The sequence below is a fragment of the Mustelus asterias genome, chromosome 1 (assembly GCF_964213995.1).
Source record: "Mustelus asterias chromosome 1, sMusAst1.hap1.1, whole genome shotgun sequence".
In the NCBI taxonomy this organism is placed as follows: Eukaryota; Metazoa; Chordata; class Chondrichthyes; order Carcharhiniformes; family Triakidae; genus Mustelus; species Mustelus asterias.
This window is the reverse complement of record NC_135801.1, coordinates 194,527,162-194,546,829: the sequence shown is the minus strand read 5'-3', so window position 1 is coordinate 194,546,829 and position 19,668 is coordinate 194,527,162. Positions and strand designations below refer to the sequence as shown.

General features: G+C 48.3%; 1 protein-coding gene across 3 annotated transcripts in view; it reads left to right on the top strand.

Annotated features, from left to right (window-relative positions):
* dysf (dysferlin, limb girdle muscular dystrophy 2B (autosomal recessive)) overlaps positions 1–19,668 on the top strand; it is a 334,329-nt gene that overhangs the window by 192,384 nt on the left and 122,277 nt on the right. For all 3 annotated transcript variants that reach the window (XM_078224513.1, XM_078224514.1, XM_078224512.1), the window contains 2 exons: positions 2,009–2,099; positions 2,882–2,959. In XM_078224513.1, coding sequence (XP_078080639.1) covers positions 2,009–2,099; positions 2,882–2,959 — 169 coding nt within the window. The remainder of the gene's footprint in view (positions 1–2,008; positions 2,100–2,881; positions 2,960–19,668) is intronic.

Sequence of the window (19,668 nt, the reverse complement as noted above, 5' to 3'; positions counted from 1 at the left end):
ATACTGTGTGCAATTCTGGTCACCCTATTATAGAAAGGATATTATTAAACTAGAAAGATGCAGAAAAGATTTACTAGGATACTACCGGGACTTGATGGTTTGAGTTATAAGGAGAGGCTGGATAGATTGGGACTTTTTTCTCTGGAGCGTAGGAGGCTGAGGGGTGATCTTATAGAGGTCTATAAAATAATGAGGGGCACAGATCAGCTAGTCAACATCTTTTCCAAAAGGTAGGGGAGTCTAACATTAGAGGGCAAAGGTTTAAGGTGAGAGGGGAGAGATACAAAAGGGTCCAGAGGGGCAATTTATTCACCCAGATGGTTGTGAGTGTCTGGCACAAGCTGCCAGAGATAGGTGTAGAGGCGGGTACAATTTTATCTTTTAAAAAGCATTTAGACAGTTACATGGGTAAGATGGGTAGAGAGGGATATGGGCCATATATGGGAAATTGGGACTTGCTTTGGGATTTTTTAAAAAAAGGGCGGCATGGACATGTTGGGCCGAAGGGCCAGTTTCCATGCTGTAAACGTCTATGACTCCCCAAATGAGGCCGAATGATGTGGATCGAAGCCCAAACCGGAGGCTTTGAGATTGTAATCCATGCTGACACTCCCAGTGCAGTACTGAGGGAGTGCTGCACTGTCAGAGGTGATGTGATCCAGGCTGACACTCCCAGTGCAGTACTGAGGGAGTGCTGCACTGTCAGAGGTGATGTGATCCAGGCTGACACTCCCAGTGCAGTACTGAGGGAGTGCTGCACTGTCAGAGGTGATGTGATCCAGGCTGACACTCCCAGTGCAGTACTGAGGGAGTGCTGCACTGTCAGAGGTTATATAATCCATGCTGACACTCTCAGTGAGGTACTGAGGGAGTGCTGCACTGTCAGAGGTGATGTGATCCAGGCTGACACTCCCAGTGAGGTACTGAGGGAGTGCTGCACTGTCAGAGGTGATGTGATCCAGGCTGACACTCCCAGTGCAGTACTGAGGGAGTGCTGCACTGTCAGAGGTGATGTGATCCAGGCTGACACTCCCAGTGAGATACTGAGGGAGTGCTGCACTGTCAGAGGTTATATAATCCATGCTGACACTCCCAGTGAGGGACTGAGGGAGTGCTGCACTGTCAGAGGTTATATAATCCATGCTGACACTCCCAGTGAGGGACTGAGGGAGTGCTGCACTGTCAGAGGTTATATAATCCATGCTGACACTCCCAGTGAGGTACTGAGGGAGTGCTGCACTGCTGCGAGTGTCATTTTTCAGATGAAACATTAAAGTATTGCCTTGACGCAGCCAAACTAATCCCACTGCCCCACTCTCTCCCCATAGCCCTGTATAAATCCCAAACTAATCCCACTGCCCCACTCTCTCCCCATAGCCCTGTATCAATCCCAAACTAATCCCACTGCCCCTCTCTTTCCCCATAGCCCTGTATCAATCCCAAACTAATCCCACTGCCCCTCTCTCCCCATAGCCCTGTATAAATCCCAAACTACTCCCACTGCCCCACTCTCTCCCCATAGCCCTGTATAAATCCCAAACTACTCCCACTGCCCCACTCTCTCCCCATAGCCCTGTATCAATCCCAAACTAATCCCACTGCCCCACTCTCTCCCCATAGCCCTGTATCAATCCCAAACTAATCCCACTGCCCCACTCTCTCCCCATAGCCCTGAATCAATCCCAAACTAATCCCACTGCCCCACTCTCTCCCCATAGCCCTGAAATTCATTTAAAATGATGCAGCTCGCTGCGTCCCAGCAGCCACATCTTTGAAGGAAAGCAGAGGTCCCCTGGTCAATATTTAAACTGCAGTGTCTCTGAACGGGATGGTCTGGAATGATGATTTGGCCTGTGACCTTACTGTGCGCTGATTGGCTGCCTGGGGAACTGTACATGGTGGGTATGAAAGCAGAACAATGTGGAAGATAATGAATGTGAGTTTGTTGTGATGGAGATTCAGACGCCTTTACCCTCGCACAGATAGTGACTGTCGTCTGCTGTTACAGGGCGGAGTCACAGACGACAAGAGTGAGGAGAAATCATTGTCCACCCTCAACCTGGGTGTGAATACACCAACTGTCTCCTGTATCTTTGACCGTGAGTATGGAGTATCCTCCTCTTGTGTTCATCTGAGCTTCTGTTTGGAATGTGTGCATGAGTGTGTGAGTGCATGTACATGCATGCATTTGTATGTGTGTATGAGTATGTCTGTGTGCATATGCGTGTGAGTGTGTATGTGCCGGTGTGAGTGTGTATGTTTACGTGCATGTGTGAGTGTATGTATGTGTGAGTATGTGTACTCACATACACATGGTGTGTGAATGTGTGTATGTTTATATGCATGAGTATATGTGAGGGAGTGAGTGTGCGTGCGTGCATGCGTGCGTGCGTGCGTGTGTGTGTGTCAGAATGAGTTGAGTATCTTTTAAGAGTTCCCACACAGGCTGGGATTTTCCGGCTGTGCTCATCCCGAATCCATAAAATCCCTCCCGAGGGCCCGCTCCGATTCCCATAGCGGGCGGGATGGTAAAGTTCCAGCCATTGAGTATATTGAAGCATGAGATTGATGGATTTGTGGATAGCGGGGGAGTGAAGCGATATGGTGATACTTTGTGAGAATGGTGCTGATATAGACAGACAGCCATGACTTACTGAATGGTGGGGCAGATTAGAGGGGCCAAATGGCCTACCCCTGCTTTTGAATCTAATGTTCCCGTGTATTGGTTGAAATGGCCTGGAATGTCACACAGTTATATCGAAGTAATTCAAGAGAAGGCCCATTGCCACTTTCTTTGAGTGATTTGGAGTGAATGACAATTGCCAGCTTGCCAGCTGTAGCCACATCTATTTCTGAATTATGGCAATTGTGCTGTTTTCAGATGGGACCAGATACCATCTCCGATGCTACATTTACCAAGCAAGGGATCTGATCGCATTGGACAAGGACAGCTTCTCTGGTATGTTACACTGCATGATGTGGAGATGCCGGCATTGGACTGGGGTAAACACAGTAAGAAGTTTAACAACACCAGGTTTAACACACATACCACATTTGGTATTTGGTAGCTTTTGCTACCAAATAAACCTGTTGGACTTTAACCTGGTGTTGTTAAACTTCTTACTATGTTACACTGCACGCAGCACATACACTCTCACACACACACACTGACACACTGACACACACACACACTGACACACACACACACACACTGACACACACACACATATACACACACACACACTCTCACACACACTGACACACTCTCACACACACACACACATACACACACTGACACACTCACACACACACACTGACGCACACTGACACACCCTCACACACACACTGACACACACTGACATACACACACTGACACACTCTCTCACACACAGACACACATACACACACTGATACACTCTCACACACACTGACACACACACACTGACACACACATACACACACTGACACACTCTCTCACACACACATACACACACTGACACACACATACACACACTGACACACTCTCTCACACACACACACTGACACACTCTCTCTCACACACACACTGACACACACACACTGACTGACACACACACACACGTACACACGCGTGCGCGCGCGTGGTCTGGAATCATCTGGAAGGAGCTCCAGACAGCGTTGACAAACTTCCTGACGGCAAGTGGTCAACCTCACACAAGTTTGAAAGTGTTTTTATTTATCTACCGTCTGCCTTCTCCTGGTGTTGCTGCCGCAGGTGGTGCAGCTGGTGATGATGCAGTTAGCACTGTCTCCTTCTGAAGAAGACGCTTTTTTCACACAGAGGGTGGTGAGTGTCTGGAACGAGCTGCCAGAGGTAGTAGTAGAGGCGGGTACAATTTTGTCTTTTAAGAAGCGTTTATATAGTTACATGGGTAAGATGGGTATAGAGGGATATGGGCCAAATGTGGGCAATTGGGACTAGCTTTGTGGTTAAAACAAAAGGGCGGAATGGACAAGTTGGGCCGAAGGGCCTGTTTCCATGCTGTAAACCTCTATGACTCTAAGGCCGGAATTTTCCGCCTTGCCCACCTCGCAGAGAGGCATTCTCCATTGGCCTCGGGCGGGTGAGGTGGTAAAATTCCAGCATCGGAAAGTGTGAACTCTGTCTCTCTCTCCACAGACCTGCTGAGATTTACTGGCACTTCCTGGGTTTTTTTCACACTGTCTGTGTGGGAAATGGAACATAGTTGGGGCTTAACAGGCAACAACCTGCATTTATGTAGCATCCTTTATCAGTAACACATCTTACAGCAAGTCACATGAGGGAACATTGGAGCAGATAAACTAAAACCTCCCATTAGGTATTAGAGTGAATGAAGTACTTTTGAAGTAGGCCACAGATCTTTGAAATGGGTTCATAGTGTGTATTATACATCACGCAATAACAGACCAAAGCATTCCAATGAGATGTTAATCCGTGTGCTGAGATAACTGGGAAAGAAGGTAAAATATTTAAACTGATTGGCAAAGTAAAGCCAGAAGCTCAGGTACCGCAACACAACAGAAGGGGTGAACATGGTGGCACGGTGGCACAGTGGTTAGCACTGCTGCCTCACAGCGCCAGGGACCCGGGTTCGATTCCGACCTTGGGTCACTGTGAAAAGTCTGCACGTTCTCCCCGTGTCTGCGTGGGTTTCCTCCGTGTGCTCTGGTTTCCCTCCCACACTCCAAAGATGTGTGGGTCAGGTGGATTGGCCATGCCCGAATGTCCCTTTGTGTCCAAAGATCCGTAGGATACGGGGATTAGCAGGGTAAAATATGTGGGGTGATGGGGATAGGGCCTCCATATGATGCTCTATCGGAGAGTCGGTGCATACCCGATGGGCTGAATGGCCTCCTTCTGTACTGTCGGGATGCGATGATTCTATGGTTGTATGAACAAAAAAGGCCAGAGGATCTTTTATGTCATCATGTGACCGGGTCTCGGTTAAATTTTCCACCTGAATGGGAGATCCACTGCTCCAATGCCAACAAGGAAATGAAAACATATCCCCCTCTCCCGGAAAGTCCAATGTCAGTCAAGAGATGAACCTTGACAAGGAAAGCTGATTCCGTGCCAGGGTTTAACCTGCCGCTACCTCAGGCACAATGAATCATTCCCACCTTCTGCATACTCAGGATGTGGGCACCTCTGACAAGGCTGGCATTTATTGTCAACCCCTGCCAACCCTTAGGAAGTTGGCATTAGTGAGCCATCCCCACGTTGAACTGCTGCAGACTGTGTAATGATGGGTGAAGGGCGGCATGGTGGCACAGTAGTGAGCACTGCTGCCTCACAGCGCCAAGGACCCGGGTTCAATTCCTGGCTTGGGTCACTGCCTGTGCGGAGCCTGCACATTCTCCCCATGTCTGCGTGGGTTTCCTTCGGGTGCTCCGGTTTCCTCCCACACTCCAAAGATATGCGGGTTAGGTGGATTGGAGATGCTAAATTGCCCCTCAGCGTGAGGGGGATTAGCAGGGTAAATACATGGGGTTGTGAGGTAGGGCCTGGGTGGGATTGTGGTCGGTGCAGACTCGATGGGCCAAATGGCCTCCTTCTGTAGTGTAGGGATTCTATGAATGGCTTCCCACTGTGCTCCCATTCCACAGGACTGCCCACAGGACTGGTCATTCACAGAGGGATCCTCTGTGTCCATAATGGCCACATTATAGAAACCTGGGATCTCATGCTTAAACAGACAAAGGGGCTTTGCAGTCTATCAGAGTTAGCCTGGGATGTCAATGATGGGAATCAAGAGTTTGGGAGATCAGGCGGGAATGTGGAGTTGAGAATTATCAGTCGTGATTTCATTGAATGGCGGAGCAGACTTGATGGGCCGAATGGCCTACGTCTGCTGCCAATTCTTACGGTCTTACAGATCTTAGGAAAAAGGCAATATGATGGTCAATGTTATGATGTGGGCCTCACTCTGATCACTGAAGAGAGGAAAAGGAACCGGAGGAGCCCGGTTGAGCCTGTCCCAGCTCCCTCTCAATGGGATCGTGGCTGATCTGCCACTTTTCTCCATATGACTCCAGGGTGGCACAGTGACACAGTGGTTAGCACTGCTGCCTGACAGCGCCAGGGACCCGGGTTCAATTCCAGCCTCAGATCACTGTCTGTGTGGAGTCTGCACTTTCTCCCCGTGTCTGCGTGGGTTTCCTCCGGGTGCTCCGGTTTCCTCCCACACTCCAAAGATGTGCGGGTTAGGTGGATTGGCCACGCTAAATTGTCCCTAGTGTCAGGGGGACTAGCTAGGGTAAATGCATGGGGTTGTGGGGATAGGGCCTGGGTGGGATTGTGGTCAGTGCAGACTCGATGGGCCGAATGGCCGCCTCCTGCACTGTAGGATTCTACAATTCTACTATAACAACCTTTCCTCCATCTCCCTTATTCCCTTTGATTAATAAAAATCTCCCAATGGCATTGGAGGGAGTGCAGAGAAGGTTCACCAGGTTGATACCGGAGATGAGGGGTTTGGATTATGAGGAGAGGCTGAGGAGATTGGGTTTGTACTCGTTGGAGTTTAGAAGGATGAGGGGGGATCTTATGGAGACTTATAAGATAATGCGGGGGCTGGATAGGGTGGAGGCGGAGAGATTCTTTCCACTTAGTAAGGAAGATAAAACTAGAGGACACAGCCTCAAAATAAAGGGGGGTCGGTTTAAGACAGAGTTGAGGAGGAACTTCTTCTCCCAGAGGGTGGTGAATCTCTGGAATTCTCTGCCCACTGAGGTGGTGGAGGCTACCTCGCTGAATATGTTTAAAGCGCGGATGGATGGATTCCTGATCGGTAAGGGAATTAAGGGTTATGGGGATCAGGCGGGTAAGTGGTACTGATCCACGTCAGATCAGCCATGATCTTATTGAATGGCGGGGCAGGCTCGAGGGGCTAGATGGCCTACTCCTGCTCCTATTTCTTATGTAATCTCAGGCTTAAACTGATTGGTTGCAGTTGATGCTAGATCTGAACAGGCATCTAATAGATTCATAGAGTCATCGAATCCCACAGCACAGAAAAGGCCATTCAGCCCATCAAGTCTGTACTAATAATAACTATCACTAAATTCGCGCTGATCCCATTTTTCAGCATGTGTCCCATATCCTTGAATGTTATGATATTTTAAGCGCTCGTCCTAATATTTGTTAAATGTTGTAAGGTTTTCCGGCCTCCAATACCTTCCCAGGCCGTGCATCCCAGATTCCCACCACCCTCTGAGGAAAAACGTGTTCTCTTAAATCCCGTCTGAATCCCCTGCCCCTCACACTAAATCTATGCCCCCTCCTGACTAACCCCTCAACCAAGGGGAACAAGTGCTCCCGACTCACCCTGTCCACACCCCTCATAATCTTACACATCTCAATCATGTCCCCCCTCAGCCTTCTCTGCTCCAGAGAAAACAATCCAAGCCTATCCAGCCTCTCCTTATAGCTCCATGGGTGACACTCTGACTTCTGAGTTGGAGTCCGGGGTCCGCTCCTGACTTTTGACCATACAGTGTACAGCCCATGCGGGGGCTGAGGGAGTGCTGCATGGCTAAAGTGAGGTGAGATGCTAAAGCAATGCTCTATCTGCCCAATCGGGTGCACCCGAAATATCTTGTGAACGTTCTCCTTGACTGCATACGAATGTGCTCCCACACAGTTGGGGAGGAGGGTGGCACGGTGGCACTGCTGCCTCACAGTGCCAGGGACCCAAGTTCAATTCCAGCCTCAGGTGACTGTGCAGAGTCGGCACGTCCTCCCCGCTGGGACCCATCAGAGAGCAGCTAAGAGTCGGCCAAGTTGGTATTAGCACTGGAGTTACATGTGGGCCCCAGACCCGGGTAATAAAAACAGAGCTGCATTTCTATAGCGCCTTTCACCACCTCAGGGTGTCTCAAAGTGCTTTACTTTTTAAAAATTCATTAGTGGGACATGGGCTGAATGGCCTCCTTCTGCACTGTCGGGATCCTATTCTGTTCTATTTTATTCTAAAAAAGGTATTCAGGGCCTCACTTTAACATTTGATTCAGAACGATTCGATGCCTCAGTACTGCTCTGGCAGAGTCGGCCTGGACTCCGTGCTTGAATAAGAACGGCATGTTGCCTTCCCGAGAGGACATTGGTGAGTCAGGAAGGATTTTACAACAATCACCGGCTTCATGGTCACTTGAACCGAGACAGATTTTGTTTGTGAAAGTGTTGAACTGAGATTTCCAGGGCTCTCCCCAGCGTGGACTGGGCAGCTCCCCACTCTGCCAGAAGAACCCTATAAATCTGTCAGTGGAATTGAACCTGCATTCACCAGGATCACCAGTCTAATTATATAAATGCCGCACAACCTCGCTGTTTGTGCTTCACCTGCACTGCAACCAGGCTGAAAGCTGAAGATGGCACCTGCTTCGACTGCCAGTTCTGCGTCTGAGTCCACTCACTGGTGAAAGCTCCCTTTGTTGGTTGGCCGTGAGGAACCTAAGAGCAGGGAGATTGATCTGTCTGAAGCTTCAGCATTGGACATTGGCCATCAGCTCAACCTTTCCCGAAATTATCCTTTACTGGCAGTCTCACTCACAGAGGCCATTCATGTTGGAGATGGAAAAAATGTTGCACGGGGTTGGGGGGGGGGTGGAATGATATTCCTGCCAATCGACTGCTGCAGAGGAACCATTAATTTCCAATTGTCACACAGCGAGTGAGGAGAGAGGTTCGTGCAGAGGGCTTTTGAAGTACGATCAACTTGGCCACAGAGCGGCAAGGTGGCACAGTGGTTTAGCGCTGCTGCCTCACAGTGCCAGGGACACGGGTTCAATTCCCGGCCTCGGGTCACTGTCTGTGCGGAGTCTGCACGTTCTCCCTGTGTCTGTGTGGGTTTCCTCCGGGTGCTCCGATTTCCTCCCGCACTCCAAAGATGTGCAGGTTAGGTGGATTGGCCGTGCTAAATTGCCCCTGAGTGTCCCAAGATGTGTAGGTTAGGGGGATTAGCGGGATAAATAGATACTAGATCATAGAATGCTAAAGTGCAGAAGGACGCCATTTTGCCCATCAAGTCTGCACTGACCGGCACAGTGGCACCTTACACAGGCCCACTCCCACCCTATCCTCATAACCCCATGTATTTACCCCACTAATCCCCCGAACCTACACATCTTTGGACACTGAGTGGCAATTTACCATGGCCAATTCACCTAAACGACACATTTTGGGACTGTGGAAGGAAACCGGGTGACACGATGGCACAGTGATTAGCGCTGCTGCCTCACAGCATCCGGGTTTAATTCCTGGCTTTGGTAACTGTCTGTGTGGCGTCTGCACATTCTCCCCGTGTCTGCGTGGGTTTCCTCCGGGTGCTCCGGTTTCCTCCCACAGTCCAAAGATGTGCGGATTAGGTGGATTGACCATGCTAAATTGACCCTAGTGTCAGGGGATTAACAGGGTGGATATGTGGGGTTATGTGGATAGGGCCTGGGTGGGACTGTGGTCGGTGCAGACTCGATGGTCTGAATGGCCTCCTTCTGCACTGTAGGGATTCTATGATTCTATGACCACAATCCCACCCAGGCTCTGTCCCCATAACCCCATGCATTTATCCTAGCTAGTCCCCCTGGCACTAAGGGGCAATTTAGCATGGCCAATCAACCTAACCCGCACATCTTTGGACTGTGGGAGGAAACCGGAGCACCCGGAGGAAACCCACGCAGACACAGGGAGAATGTGCAAACTCCACACAGACAGTGACCCAAGCCGAGAATCGAACTGGGGCCCCTGGCATTGTGAGGTAGCAGTGCTAACCACTGTGCCACCATGCTGCCCCTAAATACTAGGGCTTAAGGGGAACAGGTCTGGGTGGGATTTCCCCTTAGTGTCAGGGGGATTACGTGGGGTTACGGGATAGGGCTCGGGTGAGATTATGGTTGGTGCAGACCCGATGGGCCGAATGGCCTCCTTCTGCACTGTAGGGATTGGGTGATTCTATGAGAGAAGGCCTGGGACAGATACTAGGGTATCTTTGAAAGGAGAATTAGAATCATAGAATCCCTACAGTGCAGAAGAGGCCACTCGGCCCATTGGGTCTGCGCCGACTCTCCGACAGAGCATCTTACCCAGGCCCACTCCCACCCTATCCTCGTAACCCTATGTATTTACCCCATTAATCCCCCTAACCTACACACCTTTGGACACTGAGGGTCAATTTATCGTGGCTAATCCACCTAACCTGCACATCTTGGGACTGTGGGAGGAAACCGGAGCTCCCGGAGGAAACCCACACAGATATGAGGAGAACGTGCAAACTCCACACAGACAGTAACCCGAAGCTGGAATTGAACCCAGGTCCCTAGCGCTGTGAGGCAGCAGTGCTAACCACTGTGCCACCTTAAATTTGCTGCCCGAGAATTGAATAAATGGTCCCTATTTGACTCCATTCCTCCTCTTACTACCTCTTTATATGTTTATGGAAGACTTTTAGATATCCTTTTATGTTCGCTCAGTCTCTTCTCTTACCCTCTCTTTGCCTCTCTTATTTACAAAGAACAGTACAGCACAGGAACAGGCCCTTCGGCCCTCCAAGCCTGCGCCGATCATGATGCCTGCCTAAACTAAAACCGTATGCACTTACAGAGTCCGTATCCTTCCATTCCCATCCTGTTCATATATTCGTCTAGTTGCCCCTTAAATGCCGCTATCGTACCTGCTCCCACCACCTCCCCGGGCAGCGCATTCCAGACATTCACCACCCTCTGTGTAAAAAACCTGCCTCGCACATCTCCTCTAAACTTTTCCCCACGCACCTTAAACCTATGTCCCCTAGTACTTGACTTTTCTACCCTAGGAAAAATCTTCTGATTATCCACTCTGTCCATGCCTCTCATAATCTTGTAGACTTCTATCAGATCACGCCTCAACTTCTTTTGTTCCAGTGAGAACAAACCGAGTTCCTCCAACCTCTCCTCATAGCTAATGCCCTCCAGACCAGGCAACATCCTGATAAATCTTTTCTGTGCCCTCTCCAAAGCCTCCACATCATTCTGGTGATGTGGCAACCAGAATTGAACACTATATTCTCAATCTTTAGACACTATTGTTCAGATACTCACATTCTCACGTTCCCTCTGTTTTCAGGCTGGTTCATGCTTGCTTTATTAGAGTCACAGAGTCATAGAGGTTTACAGCATGGAAACAGGCCCTTCGGCCCAACTTGTCCATGCCGCCCTTTTTTTAAAAATCTAAGCTAGTCCCAATTGCCCATATCCCTCTATACCCATCGTACCCATGTAACTGTCCAAACGCTTAAAAGACAGAGTTGTACCCGCCTCTACTACTACCTCTGGCAGCTTGGTCCAGACACTCACCACCCTCTGTGTGAAAAAATTGCCCCTCTGGACACTTTTGTATCTCTCCCCTCTCACCTTAAACCTATGCCCTCTAGTTTTAGACTCCCCTACCTTTGGGAAAAGATGTTGACTATCTAGCTGATCTGTGCCCCTCATTATTTTACAGACCTCTATAAGATCACCCCTCAGCCTTCTACGCTCCAGAGAAAAAAGTCCCAGTCTATCCAGCCTCTCCTCATACCTCAAACCATCAAGTCCCGGTAGCATCCTAGTAAATCTTTTCTGCGCTCTTTCTAGTTTAATTAACCTGGCACCTGTCAGACACACTCTTTTGCTGCAGTCTTACTTTCTAGCTCTTTTGTCATCTCGCGAACTCTGACTTTGTCTCACCTTTTCCCCTAGTGGGAATGTACCTTAAATGTTGTCAAGGCATCTCCTGTCTGGCAGCCTGTTGTGCTATTGTAGCTTTGCCTTTAGATTCCAATTTACCCGGGCCAGATCTGTCTCACCCCAGTGAAATTAACCCTCCCCGCAATTAATTATGTTTTACTCTGGATTGCTTCTTGTCATCTTCATAGCTAGCCTAAACAATATATGTTCACTATTGCCGACTGACACTTAATCCACTTGACCCACCTAAATCCTCCCACCCCAACAAAAAACAGATCCCACAATGCTTCCTTCCTCACTGGGCTGGGAATGTATGGATCTAAGAAGATTCTCCTGAACATACTTTAGAAATTCTTCCTTTCTACCCTTTATACTTTTACTATCCCTGTCCCTCTTAGGATAATTGAAGTCCTGCATTATCACCACCTTATAGTTTTTACGCCTCTCTCCAATTCCTCTTCAAATGTGCTCCTCTGCGTCTTTTCCACTATTGTTACGACGCAGAGGTTGGTTCCCTTTTGAGAAGCCACGCCGAGTCCCCCAAAGAGGAGTACCTCGCTTCGTAATCTGTTAAAAGTGTTTAGAACATAGAACATAGAACATTACAGCGCAGTACAGGCCCTTCGACCCTCGATGTTGCGCCGACCAGTGGAACCAATCTAAAGCCCATCTAACCTACACTATTCCAATATCATCCATATGTTTATCTAATAACTATTTGAGCGCTCTCAACGTTGACGAGTCCACCACTGCTGCAGGCAGGGCATTCCACGCCCTTACTACTCTCTGAGTAAAGAACCTACCTCGAACATCTGTCCTATATCTCTCACCCCTCAATTTAAAGCTATGTCCCCTCGTGCTAGCCAACACCATCCGAGGAAAAAGGCTCTCACTATCCACCCTATCTAATCCTCTGATCATCTTGTATGCTTCTATTAAGTCACCTCTTAACCTTCTCTCTAACGAAAACAACCTCAAGCCCCTCAGCCTTTGCTCATACGATTTTCCCACCATACCAGGCAACATCCTGGTAAATCTCCTCTGCACCCTTTCCAACACTTCCACATCTTTCCTATAATAGGTGTGAACTGTTCCTCATTAACGTTTAGAGTTCATCAACAGAAAGACCTGACACTCACTTCAAGTGAATAATTAACAAGTTATTTAAGTAACTGGGAACCTTAACTAAACAAGTAATATATTGATTAAAATAAGATTCTACTGGAATGCTGTTCAAATATAGACAAGGACCATTCATTACCAAAACAATAATAATAATAATTTAGTCAATCTCAAAGAATATACAACCAGGTTTTGTGGCTTTGGAAAACTTTTCGAGTTCTGTCGACTCCGCTGTCTGTAAGCTCTTTCTGATTTAGTCCCCTTCATTAGATAGTTGGTGAGTTTTCTTAAGAGACATTTGAAGCTGGCAGTGAGCCACTTTTTCCCTCTCTAGGTGTTGAGAGGTGGCAGCTCTTCAGTTAAACTGCAGGCAGGTGGTTGATCTCTTTATAATTCTGATGACCTATCAACTTTCCTACACCCGGATTGGTCTGATGTTGTCAACAACAGCAAATTTAAATTTGATAAGTTCCTGTTAGCTCAGTGTCCTCTTTAAACTGATAGGCTGGATTCAAAATTCATCAGAGTGAGAGTTCCAATGAGGCCATTCCAGCAGAAAGCTTGAAGTGAGTTTAAAAATAAGGAAGGTTACTTGCTCTTGCACTCTTATCTCAAATTTAACAGAACGTTTCACTCTTTCATCTCACACACACTAAGGTCAAGTGCAGATGAAGGTTACAGCTTATAATGATCTCAGTCAGGACAGTTGTCTCAATTCACAAGTCACGTGACCCTTGGGCGGCCATTTTCTTCAGCCTGTTGTAGCAGTATTAAACTACAAAGATTTGATTGGTGTTCCGAGTGTGCTGGGGTATGACAGAGGTTTCTCTGGGATTCTCAATCAGAATAATCAGTTTGTATTGATGGCCTGACGTGAAGGATCTCAATGTTTAACCAAAATGCTGGAAAATCTCAGCAGGTCTGGCAGCATCTGTAAGGAGCTGACGCTTCAAGTCCAGATGACCCTTTATCAAAGTTCAATGTTTATCCAATCAAATCATTCTACAATCTTGATGATCAAATTCAATACCATATCACTTTTCTAGAGATAAACGTCTCAACCTATTCAATCTCACCGACTGGGAAAACCTCCCAGATTTAGCATCATTCAAGGAAATCATAAAGAGCCTCATGTTTATTTTCTAAAAATCAGAACCAAATACTTCAAATAGAGGAAGTTACAGGACTATGGGGAGAGAGTGGGACAGTGGGATTAGTTTGGAATTGCGGCAAAGCTATGGGAAGAGTGGGGCAATGGGATTAGTTTGAGATTAATACAGGGCTATAGGGAGAGTGCGGGGCAGTGGGATTAGTTGGGGATTGATACAGGGTTATGGGGAGAGTGTGGGGCAGTGGAGTTAGTTTGGGGTTGATACAGGGCTATGGGGAGAGTGCGGGGCAGTGGGATTAGTTTGGGATTGATACAGGGCTATGGGGAGAGTGTGGGGCAGTGGGATTAGTTTGAGATTAATACAGGGCTATAGGGAGAGTGTGGGACAGTGGGATTAGTTGGGGATTGATACAGGGCTATGGGGAAAGAGTGGGGCAGTGGGATTAGTTGGGGATTGAGACAGGGCTATGGGGAGTGAATGGGGCAGTGGGATTAGTTTGGGGTTGATATAGAGCTATGGGGAGAGAGTGGGGCAGTGGGATTAGTTTGGGATTGAGACAGGGCTATGGGGAGAGTGTGGGGCAGTGGGATTAGTTTGGGATTGATACAGGGCTATGGGGAGAGAATGGGGCAGTGGGGTTAGTTTGGGATTGATACAGGGCTATGGGGAGAGAGTGGGGCAGTAGGATTAGTTTGGGATTGATACAGGGCTATGGGGAGAGTGTGGGGCAGTGGGGTTAGTTTGGGGTTGATATAGAGCTATGGGGAGAGAGTGGGGCAGTGGGATTAGTTTGGGATTGAGACAGGGCTATGGGGAGAGTGTGGGGCAGTGGGATTAGTTTGGGATTGATACAGGGCTATGGGGAGAGAATGGGGCAGTGGGGTTAGTTTGGGATTGATACAGGGCTATGGGGAGAGAATGGGGCAGTGGGGTTAGTTTGGGATTGATACAGGGCTATGGGGAGAGAATGGGGCAGTGGGGTTACTTTGGGATTGATACAGGGCTATGGGGAGAGAATGGGGCAGTAGGATTAGTTTGGGGTTGATACAGGGCTATGGGGAGAGAGTGGGGCAGTGGAGTTAGTTTGGGGTTGATACAGGGTAATGGGGAGAGAGTGGGGCAGTGGAGTTAGTTTGGGATTGATACAGGGCTATGGGGAGAGAATGGGGCAGTAGGATTAGTTTGGGGTTGATACAGGGCTATGGGGAGAGAGTGGGGCAGTGGAGTTAGTTTGGGGTTGATACAGGGTAATGGGGAGAGAGTGGGGCAGTGGAGTTAGTTTGGGGTTGATACAGGGCTATGGGGAGAGAATGGGGCAGTAGGATTAGTTTGGGGTTGATACAGGGCTATGGGGAGAGAGTGGGGCAGTGGAGTTAGTTTGGGGTTGATACAGGGCTATGGGGAGAGAGTGGGGCAGTGGAGTTAGTTTGGGGTTGATACAGGGCTATGGGGAGAGAGTGGGGCAGTGGAGTTAGTTTGGGGTTGATACAGGGCTATGGGGAGAGAGTGGGGCAGTGGAGTTAGTTTGGGGTTGATACAGGGTAATGGGGAGAGAGTGGAGCAGTGGAGTTAGTTTGGGGTTGATACAGGGTAATGGGGAGAGAGTGGAGCAGTGGAGTTAGTTTGGGGTTGATACAGGGTAATGGGGAGAGAGTGGAGCAGTGAGATAAATTTGAGTTTGATACAGGAACTATGAGGAAACGAAGGCAGTTGATTAAGCTTCAGTTTAAGTTTATTAGTGTCACAAGTAGGCTTCCATTAACACTGCAATGAAGTTATTGTGAAATTCCCCTAGTCACCACACTCCGGCACCTGTTCGGGTACACGAAGGGAGAATTTAGCATGGCCAATGCACCTAACCAGCACATCTTTCAGACTGCGGGAGGAAACCGGAGCACCCGGAGGAAACCCACACAAACACGGGGAGAACGTGTAGACTGCACACAGACAGTGACCCAAGTCGGGAATCGAACCCGGGTCTCTGACGCTGTGAGGCAGCAGTGCTAACCACTGTGCCACCGTGCTGCCCCTATTAAGATTAATTTAATTAATTAATTCAGATTTCTCTTGAGTGGTTGTCTTGCTGGTGACCTTTGTGCTGTCTGGGAACTGATCATTCTGTCACTGGGAACCTTTCCCTCGTTCACTGTCACTAAAGCGCCCGCGATGTCGGCCACCTTTAGTAAAGTCCCTCTTAATCTTCCTTGTTGTCAGGGAAACAAAGCCAGCTTCTCCCGCCTCTCTGCGTAACTGAAGCCAACCACCCCCGATATGATTCGAGTAAATTTCACCCTCTCCAATATCCTCTCCAATGTGTCGTGTCCCGGATTAACCGCAACACCAGCCCTGAGCTTTGTCCAGTGAACGTCTCTCCGCGAGGGAGGAATTTCCACCTGAGTGGAGTTCCTGAGTGTTTTTGGGAACATTCTTGCCGGTGGTGGTTTGAGAGCTAATCACTCTGCCGTGCTGAGGGATCGCTCCTGGGAAAAGTAGACTGGGAATATAAAGGATGACTTTGGCGTGGGAGTACATGGAGAGTCTTAAACACTGGGACGGGCCAACTGATCCATTTCTGATACTGCTTATACTCCACAAAGGGTCTTATACTCACGAGGGGTCACGGGCTCATGCTGAGAGGGGCGAAGTATAACTCAGATATCAGAGGGACGTTTTTTACACAGAGGGTGGTGGGGGCCTGGAATGCGCTGCCAAGTAGGGTGGTGGAGGCAGGCACGCTGACATCGTTTAAGACTTACCTGGATAGTCACATGAGCAGCCTGGGAATGGAGGGATACAAACGATTGGTCTAGTTGGACCAAGGAGCAGCACAGGCTTGGAGGGCTGAAGGGCCTGTTTCCTGTGCTGTACTGTTCTTTGTTCTTCTTTGTTCACATGAGTCTCCTCCCAAGCATCCCCCACACACACATTTAACCCTCTCAACTATCCTTTTCTTCCTTTACCACTCATGTGTTTATCTATCTTACTCTGAAACCCCTCCTGTTATTTGCTTCAACTGGTCTTTGTGGTACTGAGTTCCACATTCTCACGAGGTTCTGCATCATTAAGTTTCTCCTTGCATACCTTTCAGATGTGTGAGTAACTGTCTTATATTTATGAGCCCTACTCTTGGTCTCCCACACGTGGAAACCTGGCCCCAGCAGAGCTTAAGAGCAGAGATAAAGTTGTCTCGGGACACAGTGGATGGGTAGGGACTGCAGGTGCACAGAGCAGCGTGTTTACACAATGGCTCAACCCAGATGTGGCGGCAGATGGGGAAGGGTGAGGCGTGAATACTTCCCTGGCGCCAATCAGACAGCATAGCGTTCCCGGGGTCCATCCCAGCTGGATGGTTCTCAAGATGAGGCCTGAAGCAAACAGGCCTCCTTCACAGAGACTGATTGACATCAACATATTCAGTCAGAAACCAGTAAAATTCTAACAGGGTTCGACAGGCTAGATTCAGAAAGAATGTTCCTAATGGTGGGGGGGGAGTCCAGAATTAGGGGTCACAGTTTGAGGATAAGGGGGTAAACCTTTTAGGCCTGAGGTGAGGAGAAATTTCTTCACCCAGAGGGTGGTGAATGTGTGGAATTCACTGTCACAGAATGTAGTTGAGGCCAAAACGTCTGATTCAAGAAGAAATTAGATATAGCTCTTGGGGCTAAAGGGATCAAGGGATATGGGGGGAGGGGGGATCAGGATATTGAATTCGATGATCAGCCATGATCACAATGAATGGTGGAGCCTGGCTCGAAGGGCCGAATGGCCTCCTCCTGCTTCTAGTTTCTATGTTTCTATGTAAGACATAGGTACTTGGAAATACAGAAGCAAGGATATTGTGACTGTGTTATTGTATTTATAATAAAGAGACCTCTGGATTGATGATTCAGAGTCATCAATTCAAATCCCACCCTGGGGACTTCATTCAATTAAATAAATCTGGAGTTCAAACAAAAACGAGTATTTGTAATGGTGTTGAAGAAACTACTGTTTTGTCATGAAAATCCCATCTGGTTCACTAATGTCCTTTAGGGAAGTAAATCTGCCGTCCTTACCCGGTCTGGCCTACATGTGACTCCAGAGCCACAGCAATGTGGTTGGCTTTTAACTGCCCTCTGAAATGGCCGAGCAAGTCACTCAGCCGAAGTGGCTCACCATTACCTCCTCAAGGCCCCTCAGAGATGGTCAACAAATATTGACCTTGCCAGCGACACCCACATCCCATGAATGATAAAATACAGACCCATTGTTGAGTAACAAATATGATGTAAAAGTCATGATTTAAGGCTCTCTGACAAGGCTTTTAAAGGATTACTGTCCTTAGCCAATCTTTAGTAAGTGAGGAAGGCAGAATTATTTCATTAATGCTGCCGCATCTAGGGGAAGCGATTAAAAGTCCACTGATGTCCATGAACCAACCCGTTGTTGATTGTTGGAAAAACCCATCTGGCTCACTAGGGAAGCAAATCTGCCATCCCTACCTGGTCAGGCCTACATGTGACTCCAGAGCCACAGCAATGTGGTTGACTCTCTACTGCCCTTAGAGGGCAGTTAGGGATAGGCAATAAATGTTGGCCAGCCAGTGATGCTCAGGCCCTGTAAAATGAATGAAAGTTCTTGGGCATATTGCGTCGTGTTTTTCACGACGTCAATGAACTGCTGTAAGTTAGAAAGAGGTAGAAAAAGCAATAGTTACTTTATGCACAGCAAGATCCCACTCATAATAGTGTGATAATGACAGGGTCATCCTTTTCCTCAGTGGTATTAGTTGAGGGATTTATATTCGCCAGAACATTTTGAGAACTCTTTTCAACAGCAAGTATCGCAGATTTCCTTCCCGAAAGGACATTAGTGAACCAGGCGTGTTTTTACAACAGTCAGTTCATTAGATTTTTAATTCCAGATTTTCATTGAATTCAATTTCACCAACTGACGTGGTGGGATTCGAACTCAGGTCCCCCGAGCATTACTCTGGGTCTCTGGATTACTGTTCAGTGACAATCTCAGAGAATGGCTGGTATTTTACGACCTCGCTTGGGTGAGGCTCGTAAAATCCTGCCCGAAGCCAACGGAAAGTTCTGTTCTGCGAGCCGCGCCCGCCCCATTTCTAGGGCTGGCGTGACGGTAAAATTCCAGCCAATATGTCTGGGGTGCACGGGGTCCTTGAGTCAACACATTGCTGTGGCTCTGGAGTCACATGTCGGCCAGACCAGGTAAGGATTTCCTCCCCTAAAGGCCATTAGTGAACCAGATGGGTTTTTCCGACAATCGACAATGGTTTCGTGGTCTTCAGTAGAATTTTAATCCAGATATTTTTATTGAATTCAAATTCTGCTATAGTGGGATTCGAACCGGGATCCCCAGAACATGAGCTGAGTTTCTGGATTAATGGTCGAGCGATAATACCACGAGACCATCGAGTGGAGACTCGAAGCTACCAACGTCTAACCAGGAGTGGGGCCTCCAAGTGAGGCAGGGGTTTCCCTTTTTAACGGGAGGTTATAGGGGTCTGCACGTGTGTGGTCCACAGAATGGAGTGGGGGGCGGGGGGGGGGGGGGGGGGGGGGAGTGAAGAGAGAGGGAAAGATTAGGTTACGAAACAGGGAAAATGCAGAAGTGAACAGCTGCCCTGGGAAAAGTTATAAAAGCTAAACATACAGGAGAGCGAATGTGAGGGAGGAAAAGGGGAGGGAAATTGAGTTTGCTGATGGAA